The sequence below is a fragment of the Bombyx mandarina genome, chromosome 20 (assembly GCF_030267445.1).
Source record: "Bombyx mandarina strain Sakado chromosome 20, ASM3026744v2".
In the NCBI taxonomy this organism is placed as follows: Eukaryota; Metazoa; Arthropoda; class Insecta; order Lepidoptera; family Bombycidae; genus Bombyx; species Bombyx mandarina.
The window spans coordinates 11,496,310-11,521,652 of record NC_143226.1 but is presented as its reverse complement, the minus strand read 5'-3'; the positions used below and the strand labels follow the sequence as shown (position 1 = coordinate 11,521,652).

The 25,343-nt window shown below is 38.4% G+C and overlaps 1 protein-coding gene across 2 annotated transcripts in view; it reads right to left on the bottom strand.

Annotated features, from left to right (window-relative positions):
• Positions 1-25,343, bottom strand: part of B4 (imaginal disc development protein B4) — a 135,069-nt gene that overhangs the window by 63,197 nt on the left and 46,529 nt on the right. The window contains exon 2 of one of the 2 annotated variants that reach the window (XM_028173691.2): positions 18,047-18,645. In XM_028173691.2, the coding sequence (XP_028029492.2) occupies positions 18,047-18,617 (571 nt within the window). In that variant the 5' untranslated portion in view covers positions 18,618-18,645. The remainder of the gene's footprint in view (positions 1-18,046; positions 18,646-25,343) is intronic. The other variant, XM_028173693.2, reaches the window with a different exon arrangement.

Genomic DNA, 25,343 nt, shown 5'->3' with positions numbered 1-25,343 from the left:
ATTTTATACAAAAGTTTAGGTCTTTTACTTATCGATTGAGGCACTACGAAGTCTGCCGGGTCAGCTAGTACTTATATAAAAAAAATGCATGAAAACCCTTCTTATATGTACTTGCATAGCTTAAAACGAGATATTAGAATATCACGAGATTTACAACGGCGATTGATGTTTAATATATTGTATAGTTTAAAATTAGAACAAATCCTTAAATCATACTGCGGTTTGCTAATTGGCAAATATATAGCAAGCCGAAATGCGATTTGTTATTTGGTAATTTGATTCGTATATAATCTTATTCTTTTTCTTTTTTCTTTTATTCCGGTGATACTAGAGCACGGGCTCAATCTGAGAGATTTTACTAACACTAGCCTTAGTAAGAGCAGTGCTTCACAGAATCTACCATGAAATCGGAATCGCGATCCACTAAGAAGATCCGGCGAGAAACTCAGTGTGCTGTGCCTACGGGTTAGCTCGCCAATCGAACTTTTCGTCGCAATCGAAGAGTTCGACGAGAACGAGATGACGAGATTATTGTATAGTCATCGGTCGGCGAGTAAATTAACCCTCAGACACAGTCCACTGAGCTTCTCGCCGGATCTTCTCAGTGGATAGCGTTTCCGATCCGGTGGTAGATTCTGCTAAACACGGCTCTTGCTAGGGTTCGTGTTAGTAACGTCATCAGGTTTGAGCCCCGTGAGCTCACCTGCAAGCTCAGCGAATCTAGAATAACCCCACGAGGTTACTAGAGAAGGTAAGAAAAAAAAAGATACAATGGCAGTGAAAAACGCGAAATTAATATTTAAAAAGTAAATAATAAATATTTACTAACAATCACGTCACGTTAACTGGTCCCGTGATAAGTTCGTAAAGAACTTGTGTTACAGGTACCAGATAACGGAAATAAATGTAAGTTTTTATTATACACATACATATATTTAATATACATCCATAACCCTGGAAAAGACATTTATATTTATCATACAAATATCTTCCCTTGGCGGGATCCGAACCCGCGACCCCCTTGTGTAGTGACCATGTCACTTACCACTACACCAGACGGCCGTTTGTTTTAGAAAAGTTTTGTCTTGAAAACTTACTGATATTAAAAATGTCCACTTGTGGCCGCTGAATGTTTAAACATGCTGTTCTGAATTGTACCTACTGCTCCACATAAATAGACAAGCTTGCAGTCTACCTACTATTAACTATCTACTGAATTCCATGGGCGTCACAAAAACAAATTCTTCATAGATTGCATTCGACAAAGAATCACATAAAATAAACAAATAAATTGTAATTAGGCATTGAACGTTAATTGCACGATAATTATCAGCGGGAGTGAAACCGTTTCTTGAGGTCGTCACGGCCCCTGAGCATTACTATTTACATAATATGAGGTTGTTCTTGGATTAGTGAAGTAAATGAACGTAATCACTACGGGAGATATGAGAGTTTTTTAATCTTTTGTCCGTTATATGTATGAGAACCCCTCCCCTGAGGAAAATCAATGAAATCGCTATCTTCTACACTCGACATACATACGTACACCAAATATTGTTTCTATTAATACTATAGGTCTTTTAAATTATCAACAAAGGAAATGGCATCTACATCTCAGCTGATTTTTTCTTATTGCTTAGATGGGGGGACGAGCTCACAGCCCACCTGGTGTTAAGTGGTTACTGGAGCCCATAGACATCTACAACGTAAATGCGCCACCCACCTTGAGATAAGTTCTAAGGTCTCAAGTATAGTTACAACGGCTGCCCTACCCTTTAAACGCATTACTGCTTCACGGCAGAAATAGGCAGGGTGGTGGTACATACCCGTGCGGACTCACAAGAGGTCCTACCACCAGTGTAAAAATAGGATAGGAAGCAATTACAATTTTTTTTATGTAAAATGGTAGATGTGGTATATTATGGTGACGCGAAGGCCTTTCCAGTTTCAACCTATCCTATGCTAGGTTAGCGAGTACAGGCTGAGCCGGGAGGAATGGGATTCGCTAAGAGCTGCCCGTGCACCTCCGAAAGAGACTTAACAGATCAAGGGCAGCTGATTTACGAATGCATAGAATCTACTACCGGAACTACACACTATGACGTTATTTGATTATTGACTGTAAATTTTATGATCTCGCGCCACAGATAACCCCTGCGCAGATGACACCACCGTCTAGCCTTTCTACCACGACGCAATAATTCTTGGTTTTTTCCTACTACCTATCTGCCAGTAATCTCAAGGCTAGTCTGGCTTCACCTTGACTAGTGGGTGAGATCACGGGACTAAAAAAGTTTCCTCACACTAGCCCTAGCAAGAGCAGTGCTTCGCTGAATCTACCACCGGATCGTAATCGCGATCCACTGAGAAGGTCCGGCGAGAAACTCGGCACGTCGAACTCTTTAACGAGTACAAATAATACGGTTAGGCATAGTAATCGTATTATATGTGGCTCCTAGTGTAAGAGCTGCAGGCGTCTAATATTTGTGTTAATGGATAACATGGATCCGTAATGACGTACAATCCTCGCTAATTGATTTCAGCAGTAACAGAACGTAAAGTAAGAGAGATTAAACCGTAAATATAGTTCTAATTAAAGGCAAACCACTCACGCTCTGCACTGCTGAGTGTTTTTATGGAGAACACATATCACGGGTGCAGGCGACATTATGTCTAGTGATTTTGTTTTGCCACTAATATGCGAACGCTAAAAGCGTTACATAACGAAATAATGTAACCACAATTCATCGCTATTGTAGGACGATTTCATAATGTCCCGTAGAAAAACCATTGTGATGTTTACGTAATGCGTACGGAAAATTATCTTGAGTCATTAACGATTATTTTTTTGTGATTCGATGTTTTCGATTCTCTCATTTATTTGACAGAATATAGAGCTATAGAGATTGAATTATAGAGAATAATTATATTATATTAGAATTATATTATAAATAGAGTTATATTAGAGAATAATTATATAGAATTATAGATATTGTAAGATACCTAGATAATGTGCGTACGTTATATTTTTTCGCAATTAAACCTACTTAATCGATTTAATCTCGCGTTTTTTATATTACATTATTTCTGAGATTGTGAATACTTTACCGTTTTCATGATCGCGGACGACTGGAGATAAAACAGTAAAAGGAAATATTGACGTGACAACGTCTTATAATTCGATGGAGCCGGCTGCACGCACGAAAAAACATGACTCATGCGGCGTTACCTCGCTCTGAGGCGTTCCATTTAAGGCTTGAAGTGCAAGCGAGAGCGCGCAACGAGCAACAAAGAGGCACAATCGGCCTCCGCGTTCGGCAGCGTTCGACATCTGTCTCTCTCCTACTTGAGTGAGCGATGCATCCGCATGGACAGCTGTAATACATTTACATGTTTTCGTCCAATATTTATAGGTCCAATATATATTTATTAATAATTTCCATTTACCTCCTTCTCTATATCCATACAAAATATCTATCAAACAAATAAAATGAAAATTTTCTTTTAAAAAATGAAACCATTCCATCAGTAATTCCTAATGACGTTGTCACGTTCAACTATCGTCAGTAAACCTACTTTACAGACAACTGATTTTTTAATTAAGTCCGAGTCGCGCGAAAACCGTAGATAAGTAATACTATAACATGATTATGTACAAAATTAAATTGAACTAAACTTTACCTTAATATTTCGTCTTAGAGGCTGAAGCTTCAGTTCTGTACAACTGCACACCGTAACCACGTATATGACTAATAATAAACAAATGCACATCACATTAATACAAACACAATACAGTGCCCTGCCTACGTGACGCTTGTCAGTCGTTGTGTTTATGAACGACAGTGTACAGTTCCTGTGCGAAATAGTCGATGTGTGGTATTTATCGTCGTGTATTGTACTTCAAATGGATACTCAATCACGAGTTAGTTGGAGAAAAACTATTATTATGTTGATTCGAAAAATACTCCAATTATGCTAGGTAACTTTTCTAAAGCCTTCTAAAGGTTCGCCATGATTATTGGTCTTGCACAATCTGCAACCCTAACGGGTAAGTGAGCTCTCGGGGCTAAAACCTGGGAGCGTTGCTAGTGCTGGCCCCAGCAAGAGCAGTGCTTCGCAGGATCTACCACCGGATCGGAAACGCGCCCCACAGAGAAGATCCGGTGAGAAACTCTGTGGGATGTGTCTATAGGTTAGTTTACTCGTCGAACCATCGTCGTCGCTTGAGGTACCTAAAAGCACCGTAAGTGGATCGGGAGGATCCGAAATGACGTGCTTAGGGCGGCGATCGCCAATCCGCATGCCAAGCGTGGCCATTATGGACACAAACATAGCCAACAAACTACTTGTAAAAAGTAAAATTATCTAAGCTGTAACTTTTTTTATTCTAATGAGCTCTATAATTGGTCGTTATGCTGGTTATGTTTTGACATAAGGCTACCTACACATACGACATTACGCGACTAAATCGTAGACTTCGCACCGTTAACTTAATATCTCGTATTCGTAATGTGCTTACTTGTGTGTGTGATTAGTTGGACTGTTAGAATAATAGACACGTTTTAGGGACGTTGCGTCATAATAATAAACTTTAAATTTCGCGTACATAATAATTGTGTAGTATTTTGAAATGGTTTAAAAAAAATGCTAATGTAGACTTTATTTTTTTTTTATAATTTCTTATGCCTTGAACATAAATGCATATATCTTTACATTGCGAAGATTTCTTGCGAACAACCTCTTTATAACGAATTTTCAACTATCAAAAATAGTGTAAATACCTCTAATTAACGAATTTTGTCAACCCAAAACCTTTATATAACGTTCCCACCAATATTACCCTAAATCCCATAGTATGTGAATCAGTCTCGACAGGTTTGAGAATAAAATTGTTACTTAACTAATTGTTTTTAAATAGAAAATACATACTGTAATTTGATGATAGTTTACTATCATTAACTAAGCTGACCCGGCAGACTTCGAAGTGCCTCAATCGATAAATAAAAGACCTAAACATTTGTATAAAATAAACTTAAAACAAACAAAAGGAATCCCTGCCCGACTGGGGACACAACAAGGGAATAACAAAATGGTTATTTTTATTTAATTCCGAGCATTTTCATATTTATTTACCTTTTAAATCTTCTCTGGACTTCCACAAGTAATTGAAGAACAAAATTAGCCAAATCGGTCCAGCCGTTCTTGAGTTTTAGCGAGACTAACGAACAGCAATTCATTTTTATATACATATAGAGATTAGCAGAAGTTGTTCGCTATAACAAGATGACTACCTACTGTTGAAGTGAATAAAACTTTTTTTTTTACATCGTTATAACAAATGGTAGACCAACCTAACCTTAATGTAACACAGCTCAGCTTACCGAATTACTTGATATAATTATTATTTACTGGTTCCCTTCCGATTTGTTATAACGAGATTGCACTGTAATTAAGTTACCCATTAATTGCTGGGGTTTACGGATACCTGATCGAGGGTGGTAACAGACCGGGCTATCTCGAACTCAGGCGCCTCCAGAGAAGAAGAGGGAGAAGGAGAAATCCTAGGTTTTCTTCCTCCTCCTATTCCTCCGACGAGAATCGACACGTGTCTATGGAGTTTTAGTAATAAATTGTAACTATAATTGCCGTTGTAACTATACTTGAGAACTTAGAACTTATATCTCAAGGTGGGTGGTGCATTTACGTTGTAGATGTCTATGGGCTCCAGTAACCACTTAACACCAGGTGGGCTGTAAACTCGTCCACCCATCTAAGCAATTTAAAAAAAAAAAACAGCCCGAATCCTTGACTGACTTTCGCAAAGAAGGCCACAGTTCCGTAGGAGACATGGCTTTGATTCCGTCTTACGTAAGCAGCCTTGCAGTAACAACCGCGCTTCCGCTTCCTCCAAAAGTGTATTTTTGGAATATTTCTAAATTTGAATTTTATTATACGAGGTTTTTGGTTTTTTTTTAATTTTTACAGCTCCACCAGACAGTGTACACGAACGTGCTTATAGTCCGAACGTCTAGGCTCGACAAAACAATCGTTACATTCGATAATTACAACATAACTCTTAATACAATGCAAATTGAGTTGAATATGTTGTGTTACACGCGATGTTCTAAGTTTGTACGATAGGGCGGCGTGCGCATGCGTGATTGCGATCCTCCAAAGATACAAGCGAAGGAACGCCATTGTTCTGCCTACGAAAGGGAATGGCGGGAACCGAGTGATGGCCGTTTAGCATTTCTCTCACGGCCCGTGTTAATGTAAGGACGGTTCGTTCAGAACTAACAGATGCTTGTAACTAGGTATAGTCATACAAACACAAATATACATATATTGCATCTTTAGAATTGAAGTGGTTTTTGGAGACCTGCCTTTTTTTTTCTACCTATGTTGATAGCCTTGATAGGCTATTTTAGCTTCGCTCTAACATGTCAGTGAGCTCACGGGGCTAAAACTTGACGACGTTGCTAACACGAACCCTAGCAAGAGCCTTGCTTCGCAGAATCTACCACCGAGGCCTTCGTCGCAAGCGACGGGTTCGACGAGAACGATGACCGGTGCTTGAGGTACTTAAAAGCACCGTTACTGGATCGGGAGGATCCGAAAATACGCGTTTTGGGCGACGTCGACTGCTTTCCATTCGGTCCGCAGGGTCTTTTTGAAGTGAAACTTCTTAGGCGCATGAGGGTAAAATTTTTACAGAACGTCACGGTATGCAACGGAAGTGACATCAAACTACTATTGAAATTAAGTACTTGTCAAATGTCAGTAGTAGTAGTTGTTGTATTTTTCCAACTGGAAAGACAAATGTATCATACCATACAGCCTAATATTTTATATTTTTTTTGTGAAAAATGTTAATAGGAATTGAAATGAAATGAAAAGAATTTGGAACATTAATCAAATAGCATGAAATTAAATTAGTCAATTCAATTGGCAAAATATTAGTCATTTACAATTTAGAAATCTAAACATAATGTGACTGTCAACACTGAAGTTTGAGATTGACATTTAACAGACTTTTGGCGGGAACATATCTTCCTTTTTCCCTTCCTCTAAGTCTCGGAAATCTAAAGTTTTACATTTGTATAAATATAAGCAAGACTTTTAAATTAGTTCGCCAAAAAAGTTTCACTTCTGACATGTGTACTTTGTACGCACGCACTTTTTTTTATTGCCCTTGTAGGCAGACGAGCAAACCTGATGGTGTGTGGTTACCGTCGCCCATGGACTTCAGCAACGCCAGGGGCAGAGCCAAACCGCTGCCTACCGAGCCAAGCCGCTGCCTACCGCTACCTACCCACGCTACATCTTCATTATTCAAAACATTACGCAAATTTATTTCAGTGAAACGGAATGATATATTCCCGTGACGTTACCCTGTACTTCGCACTAATTGTATCATCAGTGTCGATTCCGAGTCACAAACGTACAGCGAATATTAATTACTTAATGGGAAACGTTACTGCTATCTTTTATTTATGTTGCTATGAATACGAAATCCTGTGGCTTGGCTGTATGTTGCGCGGTTAACAACGTCATGTTTGTCCATATACCCCTTTGCCTACGAATGCACAAAAAGTTAATTAACAAGCACCGATTTTTTTTAAACTAGTGGTCCCGCAGTAGTCGAAATTCGACTATAATTAATTGAAATTATAAGCTTAAACATTATTATAATTCTATTGTCAAAGTCTATTAAACTTCTATAATCACAGATTTCGCCAAGACTACACTATAGACAAATAATATTACAGATAAACAATATGAACCTATTCTCAATTTGACCATAGACTTTAATGAATAACAAAAGTTTGACAATAAACAAAGAGTATATATATATGTGCGTGTCAAATACACGGTAGTGTGTGTAATGGTTTTTTTATTGATTGATTGTATTATTAAAGCATCATTTAAAAAAATATTAACTTTCTGCACTCCTTCTCTGTATTTTATATAAGTGTGGGAAATTTCATACTCCTCTGTCCGCGCATTTTCGTAAAAAGGGGTACAAAGTTTTTGCTTCACCTATTAAATATATAAATGACAAGTAAGACCAAGCTATGAAAAACAAAAAAAAATCGATTTTATAATTCCGAAATGACATTCGCTGTCGGTCATACGTATTCTTTGATTATACGAATGATTCATCTACACGTCGCGTGCCTGTGCATAAGGTATGTGAGTTATTTAGTAATACGCACAGATTTAGGTACTTGCAACGTTGTGCCAGTAAAAATATTGAATCGATAGGCGTAATCATCGCGGTATCGGTATATCGATTACGTATTATCGATTTTTCGCCGTGCGGATCCGGCTAAGAATAGTTCCGCCCCCTTATCTTCCCAGGGGTGTCGTAAAAGGCGACAGGGGGATTTTAAGCGCAAACATCCAGCGACTTACCCGATTGGTAGCGGGCAATCTACCAACAAAAGCATTCCCAAGGAGGGTTGACGTCAGGCAGGCGGCCGGTCGTAAAACTTTGCCAAAACCTTCACAGCTATCAGAGGAAGTGTGAAAGTGGCCCCGGTAAACAACAAATTAAGGAGCAGACGGTTAGCGTGGTATGGACATGTGATGCGTAGAGAGAAGATGCATGTGACTAGGAGATGTATGGAAATGGTAGTGCAAGGTAGAGGGGGAAGAGGTCGACCGAAGAAGACATGGATGGAGTGTGTGAATGACGATATGAGAGAGAGAGGAGTGAGTGTTGAGATGACGGCTGATAGAAGAGAATCGAAGAGAAAAATTAGCTGTGCCGACCCCACATAGTGGGATAAGGTGGAGAAAAAAGAAGATTTTTTCTATTCGACAAACACGATTTGTGTTATTAGTTAATCTAATAAAAATATTAGCGGTAGAGAATTCAAAAGCTTATTTAGGGTTAGTTTAACGGCTACCCCACCGTTCAAACGGGAAACCTTCACTGCTTCGGGGCAAAGATGGGCATGATGGTTGTGCTTACCCGTGCAATACAAAAAGCCTTATAGCCATTAAGCGGTATGCTATTTTTTAACAGGCTTCTCTCTACGTTAAATTACAACACTAAAGCTTTTATGCGTGCATTTTGAAAGGTTTCTTCAAAGCCATATAGCTACGATAGTTAGCAAACGAATAATTTCCACCAATGAGTTCATATTGTTTATTCTAAAGAGAATTTACTACCATAGAGTTTGAGAAACGTGGTCTTATATAAAAAAAAATATTTTGACATTTTGGATAATAAGAAAAAGAATTTGAATTAAGAAAGAAGGAATTTTTTTAATTTTTTTTTTTAAATCTACAATTATGACGTTTAAACCTGCCCAACTAGTATTGAGTGGTTGCCACAGCCACATAGACAACGACAATATTGCCAATCACCTTCAAACAAGTATAAAAAAACGTCCTCAGAAGTTTAGTTCTATTCATGCCCGTATCTTTAGAGGTTTCGTAAAATAGTCCTCCACTCTTAACTCATCCGATGATGCTCAAACATTCCTCCCAAACTTACTCGAGTTTGGTATTTTTAGTCGACCATTACAATATTCCTCAACAGTCCTCGAGTGAGGTAGAGTCGTGTTATTGCGTCACCACGACAACATCAGTTTGGGGAAAATTTGATCAAGCTAGCATCAAACCCATAGAGTTCTGTAGTCTATGGTCATTGTTTAATGTCAAAGTCAAGCTGCCGCTGTCTGTTTGACACTAGAAGCATTGAATTTGTTTGATGTTTTTGTTGCTGAGTTATTGTGTATTATTTATTTTCTAACCCATTATTATTTTAAATTTCGGACCCGGCTTTGTATTTTTATTCGCCGCTTTTGTGTGATTTTGATTGCATCGTGTTGTTGAAGTACTTTTCCACAACCACCAGTTTATTATTATATAAATAAAACTTATAATCGCATTGACTTTATTTATCAGGTAGTAAGCAAAATATGACTCTTAGGTAGGTAAATAAAATAATGAGTTTCAAATGTCTAATCACGAGCCTAAACAAGATTCTAACCTCGAACTATTTACTTTATTAATAAATATTATCAAAATTAAATTATCAAAATATGCGCGAATCATGCACAGATCCAGGCCATTGCACAACAATATCATATATTTCCATTTGCGGTCCACATACTATTTAGACATTGATAGAAAACCAGCCTTGAGGAACGTTCAAGGTACGTCGCGACGTACCTTGACTTGACAGTTCGCCTACTTCACTCCGGTTAGGAATATTTTCCAAGGACGTTTGAGTGGAGTTTATTTTTACGACTAAGCATACCAAAACGAGCGTTGGAGGTTGAGTCGAGTCGAGTTAAGCTCGTGTAAACGACTAAAGATACGGGTGTCAGTGTCTGACAATCGAAATATCCTGTTCAAAATCACAAACAACACAACAAATGCATTTGCATACAACAAATAATATTATATTCGTTGTGTTTGCGTGAATTATTGCGTTTTAACTCAACGAATGTATGCACGAAACGATTATGCGAGCGAAGCCAACTCGCGTCAGGAATATAAAGTCGTTTATAATTATATATCATACATGACTACCGCTAAGGAAATACTCGATGATTCGGTATCAAAGAGCGACAACAAATAAAATAAAGTATGAGATTTGGTTTCACCGCCCGTAGACATAGCCCGCTGAATTACTGGTGGCAGGACCTCTTGTTAGTCCGCACGGGTAGGTGCCCATTTCAGCCGTGAAGCAGTCATGCGTTTCGGTTTGAAGGGTGGGACAGCCATTGTAACTATACTTGAGACCTTAAAACTTATATCTCAAGGTGGATGGCGCATTTACGTTGTAGATGTCTATGGGCTTAAGTAACCACTTAACACCAGGTGTGCCGTGAGCTCGTCCACCCAGCTAAGCAATAAAAACAAATAAAGATCAAACACAGCATCACACAAGCTTGAGATGAGTTAACTATACTTCTAAAAGAGCGCAACTAAGTTTCTCGCCGGATCTTCTCAGGGTCGCGATTTTGGTCCAGCGGTAGATTCTGCGAAGCACTGCCCTTGTTACGGTTAGTGTTAGCAAATTCTCTCAGGTCGAACTTGTGAGCTTATCTAAGCGTCCGCGCGAAGCTGAAATAGCTCCTTAAGCAGCAAATAGGTAGTTAGTAGGTTAGTAGTAGGTTATCACTGGTGGTAGGACCTCTTGGGAGTCCGCACGGGTAGGTACCACCACCCCGCCTATTTCCGCCGTGAAGCAGTAATGCGTTTCGGTTCGAAGGGTGGGGTAGCCGTTGTAACTATACTGAGATCTTAGAACTTATATCTCGAGGTGGGTGGCACATTTACTTTGTAGATGTCTATGGGCTCCAGTAACCACTTAACACCAGGTGGGCTGTGAGCTCGTCTATCCATCTAAGCAATTAATAAATAAAAATGTTAAAAATGTTATCTTTTAAAATCCAAAACTTTTCCGGATTCGAACTCTATCGACTGTTCGCTAATTCAAACTCGGCTAGGTCAAGACCGACCAAAAAACCAGTAAACATTTTTGTATCCTTTGTTTAATTGTGTACGTGAATAATTATTTTAACGATTATTGCGTGTGTACAAACATTATTATAACTTAATTTATTCGTAATTCTGTGTTTACTATTCGTTAGCCGACTTGGAAATAAAAGAGTACTAACATGAGACCTTCCGACGACCTTCCAAACGTAATTTTTTATACAGCATGATATCTGTGATATTGTTACGCGCTGGGGTTCGGGATAAATAAAATTCTACCGAATTACAAGTTAACACTGTATTTCAACACTTAGAACACTTAAAACACTTCACAAGCACTTCGCTTCTTCCGCTTCGCTTCAGGTGATCCGTTCGCTGTTTCGCTTCGAGTAATTCCGATTACTGAATGACTGCGTGCCGTCTATGCAAGCTTTTATAGCCGATACTAAATCCCTAGAATTATCGAGAACATTCCACACATTTCTAGTATTATGTTTCCGCTATCTTACAATAGATGGCGTTGTACTTCTCGAGCGTTCTAGGTGCTACTAGATCCTTCGATATTCGTTCGACTATTCGGCGATAGATGGCGTTACTCTTACCGGCGTAACAATATCTATGATATCTGTAGCCATATGTCCCGAGAGTATCCACCAGGCGCTGTACTTGACTTAATACAATGAAAGCCGTGAGCTCATTTGAATATCTGGACGACCAAAAAGGAAAAATATTCAATGAACGATTTTTATTTTTTCTGCACGGTCGGCTCTAATATTGCTTTGGACTTGTGTAAATCAAGAGTCCTTGTATGTACATGTATTTTATGTACAGCAGAATTAAGTTTTTCGCTAGACTTCTAGGCTGTAAGCCACGTATGTCCATAGCGCTTAAATATAAATTAGTAGTCCTTGACTGTGAATTTTGCTAAACATAAATATTTCAAAGTCTCGGAAACGTCGGAAATAATATAATGACGTTTACTGGTGGTAAGCTTTCTGTGAGCCCGCATGGGTAGGTTCTACTATTTCTGCTGTGAAGCAGTAGTGCGTTTCAATTTTAAGAGTGAGGCAGCCTTTGTATAAAGTGCTCAAACTCAGACTAGAACTACGGTAACCATTTAACATCAGGTGGGCCGGAAACTCGTCCTCCCATCTCAACTAAAAATAATAATAATAAACCCAAGATGAAACCGTAAAACCGTAACATTATAAAATTATTAGTTTAACAGAAAACGAACCAACATTACGATGGTACTGGTGGTAGGGCCTCTTGTGAGTCGGCACAGATGAGGTACCACCACCCCGCCTATTTCTGCCGTGAAGCAGTAATGCGTTTCGATTTGAAGGGCGGGGCAGCCGTTGTAACTATACTGAGACCTTACAACTTATATCTCAAGGTGGGGGGCACATTTACGTTGCAGATGTCTATGGGCTCCAGTAACCACTTAACACCAAGTGGAGTGTGAGCTCGTCCACCGATCTAAGCAATAAAAAAAATACATATTAATTTTCGACAATAACTACGGATCCCTAAAAGGCCTCTCCACGGCGACCTCGTATAGAACTATATAGTAACATCATTATTCTTGTAACAAAAGACACATGCAAAACAACTAAGGGTAAACATAATTGAATTGGCTTCCTTCTAACAATGCCTTGACGCGACCTCCCCGCGTGGGAGACCCGGCCTATTCAACTAAAGCCACATAGTACCGGAAAACGAGACCTTTGCCGTAGAGCTCATAAGCGCCCACGGCTATTTGGGTCTTAATACTAACTAGAGGTCCCGCAGTAGTTGAAATTCGACTATAATACACCCATCTAAGCTATAAAAAAAAAGTAATGAAATAATTTATTGTACGCTTTGTCAGACCGGTAATACAGACCTATTATACATGTTTTCTCACGTTGTCGCCTTGTTAACTAATCAATTTATTGTCAGGAGGCAAGAAGTGGCCATTGTCAATGGCTATGTCTGAAGTACAATGTAGGTTTTTGTAACCAGCGTGCTCCTCGTTAAGTAGAAATAGGATGCCTTTGGTAAAAAACACCTTAACCCGAATATACGAACGGCTAAGTAAGGCTTAAATAAAACAGGTATCAGACTACACATCGAAAGATGGACGACACCATTCTCTAGTAAGATTTTTATAACAAAAATGTTTTCATAATCAAATTTTACTCATATCAAATTTAGTGGTGGGCAGCGGCTTGGTTTTGCCCCTGGCATTGCCGGCGTCCATGAAAAACAATAACTCATCCCCATCAGGAGGCATCATGCAATAAAATATCATTAAAATATCATCATTACCCTGCCCTTCTCCCAGTCGCTTGGGGTCGGTGCAACATGTTTTCTCCTTCCATACTCCTATATCATATACCGTTCGCTCACTCCCTTACACATATCGTCTTTCACGCAATCCATAGGCAATACAGAAAACACAATTTGTCGTTCGACAAATTAGCTAAAAAATTGATTACTTTACTACAAGCCGTTCGGAGGCTCTGTTACGCCTCTCCCAAACTCATGATCAAACCAGCTCAATGGTCAGGTCATTCCCAAAAGCAAAGCCAGGTAGAAATTTTCGATGTTAAGTCGGTAGCACTAAAAAACATAGAATTTTTTTATTGATGCTCTTGCATGACACGTGCATTACGTACGCAAATAAAAATCAAGTGACGCGCCCTCTGTCATATAAGGTTATGGGAGCACGGGGTGCGACTGCTACCTTTGTGTTAAGTTGCCGATTCATGAGAGCCGATTAAGAAATCGTCCAGTGCTTATGCTTAGTAAACAGTATATTCCTCCGGTCACCATCCCCGCCGAACCCGTCGCTTGCGACGAAGGACTCGACGGGTAGATGAACCCATAGACACAGCCCACTGAGTTTCTCGCCGGATCTTCTCATTGGATCGTGTTTCCGATCTGGTGGTAGATTCTGCGAAGCGCTGCTCTCGCTAGGGGCAGTGTTAGCAACGCTCTCGGTTTGAGCCCCGTGAGCTCACCTACACGTCAAGGAGAAACTGAAATAGCCTCTCAAGGCTATCAGCATAGGAAGAAAAAAAAAGTATATTCCAGTTTGAAATAGGCCATCAGCTTATTCGCGTTCCTGGCTTATTTTATGAACCATTGTAAATATAAATTATAAGTTTACAGGTGAGGCTTATAAAATAGTGCTAAAGCTCTAAAGTCATAAACCAGGTATTTATGGATAAAGAGCAATCATTATTTACGGACACGAGTTAGGTAATTTAAAAATGACTGATCTCACAAGTTATAGACCTATAAAAAAATAGTTTATTGCATTAAGTATACAACACAGTACAGGATCCCTGGTACATTTTTCATCATTTATTACAAATATTTTTTCACGTTATTTAGATAATTATCTCGATAGGTTAACAAAGAAAAATTCGGTTAGTAATAAATTTTTAAAATTCGTGAAATTAACATATTTTATTCTTGCTACCCCCAGTAAGCTACCATTTACTAACGTTACTGTAAGGAAAAAAGTTGGGCGTCTAGTCAAAAGGAAGCTATTCACGAAAAATCAGCTTGTTAGTAATAAATGATGAAAAGTGTACCAGGGATCCTATACTAACATGCATGCCACTACTCATCTTGATACATGAAGTCTCTCCTTTCAATCCGGAAATAGGCTGGGTAATTACTGCATGGCTAGGTATCATCATCTGGCCTATTTTGAGAAGGCAGCCGTTGTGCAATACAATTGTGACCTCAACCACTTGCCTCAAAGTGGATGGCGATATTCACGATGTGAGGTGCATAAATTCCGATAGCCACTTTATACCAGGTGATGGCAAACTACCAAATACACGCTTGCGCCCAAATACGTTTGATCTGTCGATATCAAGAGTTCCGTACCCATCTAAAACTCGGTGGTGCAATAGCTAGGGCCACTGACTGCTGGGTGAGAGTCGTGGGGCTCATTCCCACATCGGACAAACGTTCGCGTGATGTACAGGTTGGCTTGCTCTTTACCTGGTTGTTGTAGTTTTCATAGTACAGCGAATCCTAATTCTGGATCAGATCACCAAGTGTGACTTAGTCCCGGTTTTATTTTCTTTTTTAACTATTATTCGTTGGTGGCTCACAGCCCTACTGACCAACAAGGTATCCCCGGTAGCGATAAGGTCGCGACCTCAGTCGTGAGTGTAATAGGACGTTGCACTCGTACGAATGAATATCACATGAGGCCCCAACGTATGTGACGATCTGAAGTACCGCTCGGCGATTTAGAATTCGTTTTGTGTACGACGGGACGGAGATTCGGATCTTTGTTAACGTCCGTCTGTTCCTATCGAAGCTTCCAGATTTTGTTTGGCTCTCGTTTTGGTCACAAGACGTGCATTGGATGCGCTCACCTCATGAGTAGACTTAAGGAAATTAAAGGCAGTGTACCCTAATCACTCTCTATGACCGAAGTTTTTCTCAAAGCTCATCTAGAGATACGAGACAATACTCAAGGAATATTGTCTCCTAGCTCAGACTAGCTCGCCTTTATTAAGTCCGTTGTAACAGTAATCTGCCGCGCGATCTTTTACCCTCAAACACTAATAATATAGACAATAAAAAAAAAACCGCAGATTAATCCGTAAAAGTAATTTTAATTAATTATATCATTATTATATTGATTCAAATTCATATACCTATACCATATATAGATATACCTATCGACAAGATACCTATTTTATTTTACCATAGAACCTACACATTACCATAAGTAATTACCCTCAAGCAGCAGACACCGTCCTCGTTGAACGCGTCCATTACGACGAAGAGTTCGAAGAGAAAAAAAAAATCAATCAAAATCAAATCCAATCATATCAAAAATCAAATCAATAAATATTACCTAATGAAATCGTTTTGGGAAATCGTGTGTAAAATTCACCCGCTTGGAACGACGTTCAAAAGAAGCTACGTCTCACAGATCATATCGAATCAGTTCGCTTCGATTAAAGAAAGTGTAGAATGCGAAGCGACCAGGAGAGAATTGTAATGTATTTAATTAAATATGCAATTTCGAAAAGGGCACATTTCTGAATATGTAAAATGTTCAGGAAATGAAAAAAAAAACTGATTATTTTCTAAAGCAGTATAAAATTTAAAATATTAACTTCTGAGATATATTTTAGTGTTAATTAGCAATTGAAAATTACTGGAATTATTATAAAATGGGTGTTGGTGAGCCTCAAAACTACATGCTTAAGAAAAAACGTATTTGACAAAATATGCGACATGTGCCCTTTTCGAAATTGCATATTATTATAGTTTTCGTAATACATTCAATTGTTTGCAAAAAGTTTCCCAGGTGGTCCGTAAGCATGACCACAGAGCAAAATATAAGAGCGAAATAGAACAGTAAATGTTTATCGTGTCTTATACATTTAACAAAACACTTTTCGGCTTTAGACATCATCGTCACTAGTCCAGAACACCGAGGAGTGAAGTTCATTCCAAAGCCAGTTGGTGCGTGACAGAAAAGATATCTGGAAACTATGGACGTATTGGTTCTCGGTGGAATGGTTGAAATCAGCTCCGGTAGCCGGCGATGCGATGGTAAAATTAAATGAAGACACAGGCACAACTTTTTAACGTATGCTCAACTAGTGAACTGTGTTGATAAAATCCCCCAAGCTTGGCCAAACATAGGCAGTCAAGAGACGTATTACATCATTATCAAAGAACGTTAATCGTATCCGATAGTTGAAACAAACAATTCAGTACCATATTCTCATTGTCTATTATTTATTGTTTGGCCAATGATACATGGGTAGCTACAGACACTATAATTGCCGTTTTAAACATTAATGGCGCATTGAAGTTAGCTGTTTGTTATAGTCAGTGCTCGTGACCTAATTTTAAGAATGATTTGCATTTGTGATACAAATAAAGATTCGAGCACTGAGTTTCTCGCCGGATCATCTCAGTGGGTCACGTTTTAGATCCGGTGGTAGAGTCACCGAAGCACTGCTCTTGCTAGGGTTAGTATTAGCAACGTCATCAGGTTTGATCCTCGTGAGCTCGCCTACTTGTTTGGGTTACGCTGACATAGCCTCTCAAGGCTATCCACTTAGGTAGGTGAAAAAAGGTGAGCTGATACGTGTTAGAGAATATAGTCTGTCCGAATTTTGTTTGCACGGTATAACTCGTCTTATATACTAAATTTTTTAGTGCGAACGAGAACAGTGATGATGCGTTAGTCTTGTACTATTTAGTTAATCAAGTTTTATTCAACCGCTTTATATTACTTATCCATTAAAAATATATGATCAGAAAATAGCACAATTGTGGGGAAATTGTTCGAAATCGCTGTACGTTCCTCCAATAAGTTCAAGTTTCATTAAAGTCTTAGTAACTTACCGGCATTTTACTAAAGGCTATCACTAACCATTTTAAGAACACAGAAGGTAGACTAAAAGGATGAGTAGCCGATGGCCGTGGCCAAATTAGATTACTTATATTTTTTAAAGAATACTAATATTAGATATTGGAACATTGTGAGCAGTTTACCTAAAGCTAGGGAGGGACAATTTGTGAAGTGAAATAATAAAATCGAACTCACCATCATAAGAATCCGGTATATACAACGGCTTCCCGACCAGCTTCCCTTTCTTCCCGGACAACGGTACCGCCTCCACTCTCCTGTGCGCCTCCAACACTCTATACAACAGCACTGGCCTATCCTCCCCTTCGAACTTTACAACACGAGGCAGAGAGAACTTATCAACAAAGTCTTTTAACGTCATCACTTCACTAGTATCGTCCTCCGGCTCCACGGAACCATTGCGTCTGCCGAGCAGAAAGTTATCAGACCACTCCGGGACCGGTCGCCTGTCGAGGAAGTCGGGTCTTCGCTCGCTGCTCCTCGGTTTGTACCTTGGAGGTCGATCGCGGCGAACCAGAGCTTCGTTAGCTTCAGCCAACCATCTCGTGACCAGCCGTTCTCTTTCAACGTCCAAGTATCGCGGCTTGGAAGCGTCGCAGGCGAATCGGGCTGCGTCGAAGCAGTACTGCGGGGGCGGGGGTCTAATCCTGGGCGGGAAGAAACGGGGGGGCACGTACGGGGGGTGCGGGACGTAGGCGGGCGGCGTCCTCGGCCCGGAGCCCTCGACTGACGCCGTTCTGAACATCATGTCAAGCCATTGATGGCACTCCCGCCTTCTGAAACAACAAAAAAAAAAAACTAAATAAAAATTTGATACTTTCATTCTCCGCGCTCATTTATTTTATCGATAAATAAAAATCGATACCTATTCCTTAATTTTATTACATTTTACCGATTCTCATGAAGCTTGGAACCATTACTGTTGGTACTCCAGAGAATGTTTCTCTCACTAATATCACGCAAAGGCTAGTCCACGAGTAGTTTCAAGAAATCGATTTTTTTTATTTCTTATAATATGGATGGACGAGCTCACAGCCCACCTGGTATTAAGTGGCTACCAAAGCCCATAGACATCTACAACGTAAATGCCGCCACCTACCTTGAGATATGAGTTCTGAGGTCTCATTACAACGGTAAGTTCTAAGGTCTCAGTATAGTCACAACGGCTGCCCCGCCCTTCAAACCGAAACGCATTACTGCTTCACGGCAGAAATAGGTAGGGTAGTGGTACGTACCCGTGCCGAATCACAAGGGGTCCTACTACCAGTAATTACGCAAATTATAATTTTGCGGGTTTGATCTTTATTACACGATGTTATTCCTCCACCGTGGAAGTCAATCGTGAACATTTGTTAAGTACGTGTTTCATTAGAAAAATTGGTACCCGCCTGCAGGATTCGAACCACGGAATAGATAAATAATAATTATTTATCTATTCCGTGATTCGAACACACCGGTGCATCGCTCAACACGAATGCACCGGACGTCTTATCCTTTAGGCCACGAAGACTTCATTTTTTACATATCGATTACTCATTCCCCATTATAATACATTCATTATGATAAGCAAATACCCTGTTAAAAACCTTTCTTATAATAAATACCAAATAGCTTGACTCAAAATGACACTATATTTGCTAACGTTTTTTATGACTAGCGACCCGCTCTCGCTTCGCTTCGGAAACATTAAATTTTATTATTAATAGCTCAGTCCCGCGATGTTACCCGCGGTTATTGTCGTACCGCGGGTGACGCCGCGGGGCGAAGCTACTCTAAAAAAAGTAGCCTAAGTTACTCCTTATATCATCAGCTACCTATCAGTGAAAGTCTCGTCAAAATCGGCCTAGCCGTTCCAGAGATTAGCCGGGACAAACAGACAGGCAGACAGACAGACAGACAAAAATTGTAAAAAATGTTATTTTGGTTTATGTACCGTATATAATAGTCGTATATGCCACATACTATAATGCGAAAAGACTTTTTCCCCAACCTATTATATTCATATGCATGTAGTAAAAAGCTGTTATTTCAATACTTATTACAAACAGACACTCCAATTTTATTTATATGTATAGATGATTATAATTTCGTGACAGGCTACTTACTACTTGTACTACCGCATCACGTTTCAGAGTCTTTAACAAGGAATGCGTCAATGGTTCCCTCGTCAAAGACCTCATTCACCCACAAAAGGGATAAATTATCTTTTCAATTAACCTCCATACAATAGTCGATCAGGATTTACGGGACCGTACGGAGTGTATACATACGTATGTGTGGACATTAAAACAGCGATTTTCCTTAGACGCACAGTCGATGACCTCGAAAAGCTAATTAGGTAATGTTTGAATGCAACTGCGAATAAATTCATAGATTTTGCAGTTGAACAAGCAGAGATTACTGGTGGTAGGACCTCTTGTGAGTCCGCACGGGTAGGTACCACCGCCCCGTCTATTTCTGCCGTGAAGCAGTAATGCGTTTCGGTTTGAAGGGCGGGGCAGCCGTTGTAACTATACTGAGACCTTAGAACTTATATCTCAAGGTGTGTGGCGCATTTACGTTGTATATGTCTATGGGCTCCAGTAACCACTTAACACCAGGTGGGCTGTGAGCTCGTCCACACATCTCAGAAAAAAAAAAAAATTTACAAGTGAATAACGCAGTACTATGAGTGACGTAGCTTGTATTCTATACAAAAGTATGGTTCTTCGTAACGGCGCAAAATCTTGTAAAGTTGAAATAATTATTCTATGGAAAAGCAAGTCGTGTTTTTACGCGAACTAGTGCTCCCCTAGTGGTCGAAATTCCACTATAATTAATTGAATTTTTAAATTTGAACATTATTATGGGTCTAATGTCAAAGACTTCTATAATCGAATATATTAAGTGTATAATCTATGCTTCTATAATCACAGATTTCGCCAAGACTGGACTATAGACAAATAATATTAAAGACAAACAATATTATCTTAACAATCTCAAGGTGGGTGGCGCATTTACGTTGTAGATGTCTATGGACTCCAGTAACCACTTAACACCAGGTGGGCTGTGAGCTCGTCCACTCATCTAAGCAATAAAAAAAAATAAAAAAAAATAACTATTCTCAATTTGACCACAGACTTTAAATAATAAATAAAAGAGTGTAGTAATTATAAGTGTGTTGTGTCAAATACACGGTAGTGTTTGTAATGTTTCTTTTATTGATTAAAAATGCATAATTTTAAGAAAATATTAACATTCTGCACTCCTTCTCTATATTCTTTATAAGTTTGGGAAATTTCATACTCCTCCGTCCGCGCAATTTTCGTAAAAAGGGGTACAAAGTTTTTTTTTCACGTATTAATATATAGATAGATTAACTCAAAAAGAACCCGCTCAATGGGTAACGTGAACCTATGGCTATCAAAACGTGAATGTCACAGTCGAAATCCAAACATAGATCAGAGTTTTAAATTACATTGGAATGCGGTTGTACCAGTGTTCGAACTTAAACTATACTTCAGTTCTCTTAGATGGAACCACACTGCGGTATCACGATTTTTTTTAATATTTTTTTTGCTTAAAAGCGTGGACGATCTCACAGCCCACCTGGTGTTAAGTGGTTACTGGATAGATATCTGCAACATAAATGCGCCACCCGCCTTGAGATATCAGTTCTAAGGTCTCAGTATAATTACAACGGCTGCCCCGCCCTTCAAACCGAAATGCATTACTGCTTCACGACAGAAATAGGCAGGGTGCTGGTACCTACCCGTGCGGATTCACTAGAGAATGTCTTAACCATTAAATCCTCCAATGTATTTAAACAAATGAAGCTTAATAAATAAATCAATAACTAAACATTTTATATGTATACCTATAAAAACTCAATGCCAAAACAATTAATCAGACAAAGTTCAATAATTTACACGCGAGTTCCAAACATACTAAAGCTTGTAACATCTCGAACAATTAACCAGCGCGAAACGTTTCCTACATTGTCTTCGAGTACAAAAGCATGTTAGCACGAAATGAACTATCATAACGATATTTTATCATATTCTGAACGTTCGCCGGTTTTATGGCCCCGTTCCCCTATATGAACTCCCGACCTCTCTAACGAGTACTTTACGATAAAATAAGCTCCACTCGTTATCTGTTTACAACGCAGTTTTACTGGCCCTTAATGACTGATTAGTTTTATGCACGTACATTAATGCTGTAAATCATATACAGGAAACTATTAGTTCGTCAATTTGAAAAAAAAAGAACACTTTTCCTTTAACTTTATTGAATTACAAGACATTTATTGATACTATTAGTCACGCAGTAGTCGAAATTGGACTATAATTAATTGAAATTTTATGTTTTTATTAAGCAATATTATGGTTCTATTGTCAAATTGTAATACTATTGTAATACTTCTTTAATTTAATCACAGATTACGCCAAAACTACAATATAGATAAATAATATTAACGACAAACAATATTCTATTCTCAATTTGACCACAGACTTTAAGTAATAACAAAAGTTTGACGTACCTATATTATTATGACGTGTTTTGTGTCAAATACATGGTTGTGTGTATAATGTTTGTTTTATTGATTTAATGTATTTTTATTCATAAAAAAAATTTGCAATCTGCACTCCCTATATTCTCTAAAAGTTTGAGAAATTTCATACTCCTCCGTCCCCGCGCAATGTTCGTAAAAAGGGGTACAAAGTTTTTGCTTCGCGTATTAACTAATCAAACCTGATCATCTGACCTCAAAGTAGAATTCTCTGTACTATTGGTACCAGAGAAAAACAGACATACTTTTAAATATAGACATTAAAGATCCCGACAAAAAGCAATCAAAACTGCTCAAATAGCCTCTCAAGGCTATATCAGCTTAGATAGGAAAAAAAATTATCCCCCGCCCTTCTTACTGTTCGCGGCAGAAGTAGATAAAATGGTGGTGATATGGAACCTATTCGTTACGGGCTTACAATACAGAATTATATCACAAAATTTCGCGGGTTTGATTTTTCCTACATAGTTACTATTCCTTCATCGTTTAAGTATTGTATTAACTTAGAAAAATAAGTACGTATTTAAATATGGGCGGAAGCCGACATTATTGGCAATAATTAACATGATTTATAATTAAGTTTGTTCTATTTATTTGTTATTAGTTATATATGAAGCTGTTATTCTACCATATTTAATATTTATCAGACACTGCTTTGATGTAAAAATGCTCAGGAGATATTTCACGTTAAATTTATCATTTAAAAACACAATGATTGTCAAAATACTCCAATACTAATAATTATAAATATTAATAATAAATTATGCTATAATTAACATTAATTACGTTAGTTTATATTAAATAAAATTAATTTTATGTAATAGTGTCCAGTCAGACCCATGTAAAAACATTAAAGTATTTTTTCTGAATTCTACATTTCATGAAATATTTCGCAATAATTCCATTTGTTGTATAAAAGATGTTGTAGTTGCTATAACCAACAAAAAATGGCTAATTGTGACAAATATGAAGACAATCCTTTTTGTAATATTCACGCAATTCCAACGTTTTATAGAATCGTGTTGTATTTTCGTTGTAATAGATCTCACGTGTTTAAAACCCTAGCGCAGTGATTCTCAACCACTGTTCCGCGGCACTTTTGTGTGCCGCCAAATTTCAAAAGTGTGACGCCAAATTTTGCGAATACATAATAATGTTAATATTATTAAATTATATCATTTTAACAGAAAAATATTTTAAACATAAATATATAATATATTTAAATCCACAAAAAATGTTTTATAGTATATTGTAGTTTATTTCCTATATTAATTTTTTTTGATAAACTATTTATGTGGTGTGTTGTAGTAAGTAAATAATTTTTATCTTTTTTTTTTTGTGTGCCGCCATATTTTGAAATCGTTAAATATGTGCCGCAACAAAAAAAAAGGTTGAGAATCACTGCCCTAGCGCATCGCCGATATAATATGTATGTATGTATATATATACCTGCGGGATTTCAACAAGGGTACAATATCAGTGGGCATCCATAATCCTAACGTTTAGATCAAGATGACTATAAAAATCTTGATATTGTATTTTTTTTTTTATTGAGTAAAGCTTTTTGTCTTGATATAGAAATTTTGGGGATTAACGTTACAGTCTGTGTTGAGCAATTAATGAAGTCATACTAAGTATCAGGGAATGGTTAAGACAACATTGAAGATGTTACAATATTCCAGCGGAAATCATTACAATGATATAACCTATAAAATATAAATATCGACGCACCCATTAGTTTATTATTCAAAACATATCACAATCTGATCTTTATAATCACAGAAATTAAGCCTAAGTTTCATCCCCAATACGTAATTTCGTTACAAAACAATAGATATATGTGTATCGTCGTGAGAAAATCTCTAAATAGACATTTGTCCTTTACCAGTGCTTGTTGTTTGGTGAGAAATAATATACATTTGTATTAAGACACTGAATCTAGGACAGTGATTCTCAACCACTGTTCCGCGGCACTATTGTGTGCCGCTAAATTTCAAAAGTGTGCCGCCAAATTTTGCGGATATATAATAATGTTAATATTATTAAATTATATCATTTTAAAAGAAAAATATTTTAAACACGAATATATATTTAAATCCACAAAAAAAATGTATAGTATATTTTAGTTTATTTCGTATATTAAAATTTTTTGATAAACTTGACAAACTTGCAGAGTGTGGTAGTAAGTAAATAATTTTTATCTTTTTTTTTTTGTGTGCCGCCAAATTTTGAAATCGTTAAATATGTGCCGCAACAAAAAAAAGGTTGAGAATCACTGATCTAGGATAAAGAGAGCCGGAAATTATGTGTTTGGAGCAAATTTTATTACATGTATCTTCCTTCGTCTTAGTGGATCACGATTGCGGTCCGGTGGTAAATTCACAGAGCCCTGCTCTTGCTAGAGCTAGTATTAGCAAACTCTTTGTACCTTAGCTCCTCGAAGTTCCGATTGCATCACCTTACAGTCCGGACGTGTTTTTGCGAGAAACTGTCGCTGCCGTCGCGATCTTGTGTCTTGAGTTTCGCTGCATTGTCGTTGTCGCATCGATCGCGGCATTGTTGCGAATTCTTGACGCACTATCGCTGGCGTCGCGACCTTGTGTCGTAAAAGCAACTCGAACTTGTCGATTGTGCATTCGTAACGACTTCACATTATCATCCACTCATATCATTTATTAAATTTATTTATTTATTCGGCGAGTAAAACAGTCTCTTTCGAGACTAACCCCCCCCTGAGATCACCGCTTGTTGTGGCATTCTCACAACCCAGGGGGGCCCCACCTTCACAAACTTCCACCCCAATCCTAGCCGACTGCCGTTTTCACGGCAAAGGCACTCCCCCCCCTTGGAGCTGGTAAAGCTCAGGGGGTGAACTCCTACTCAGGGGACTCGCCTTTCGGCGAGTGTGCCTTAAGTCCCGGG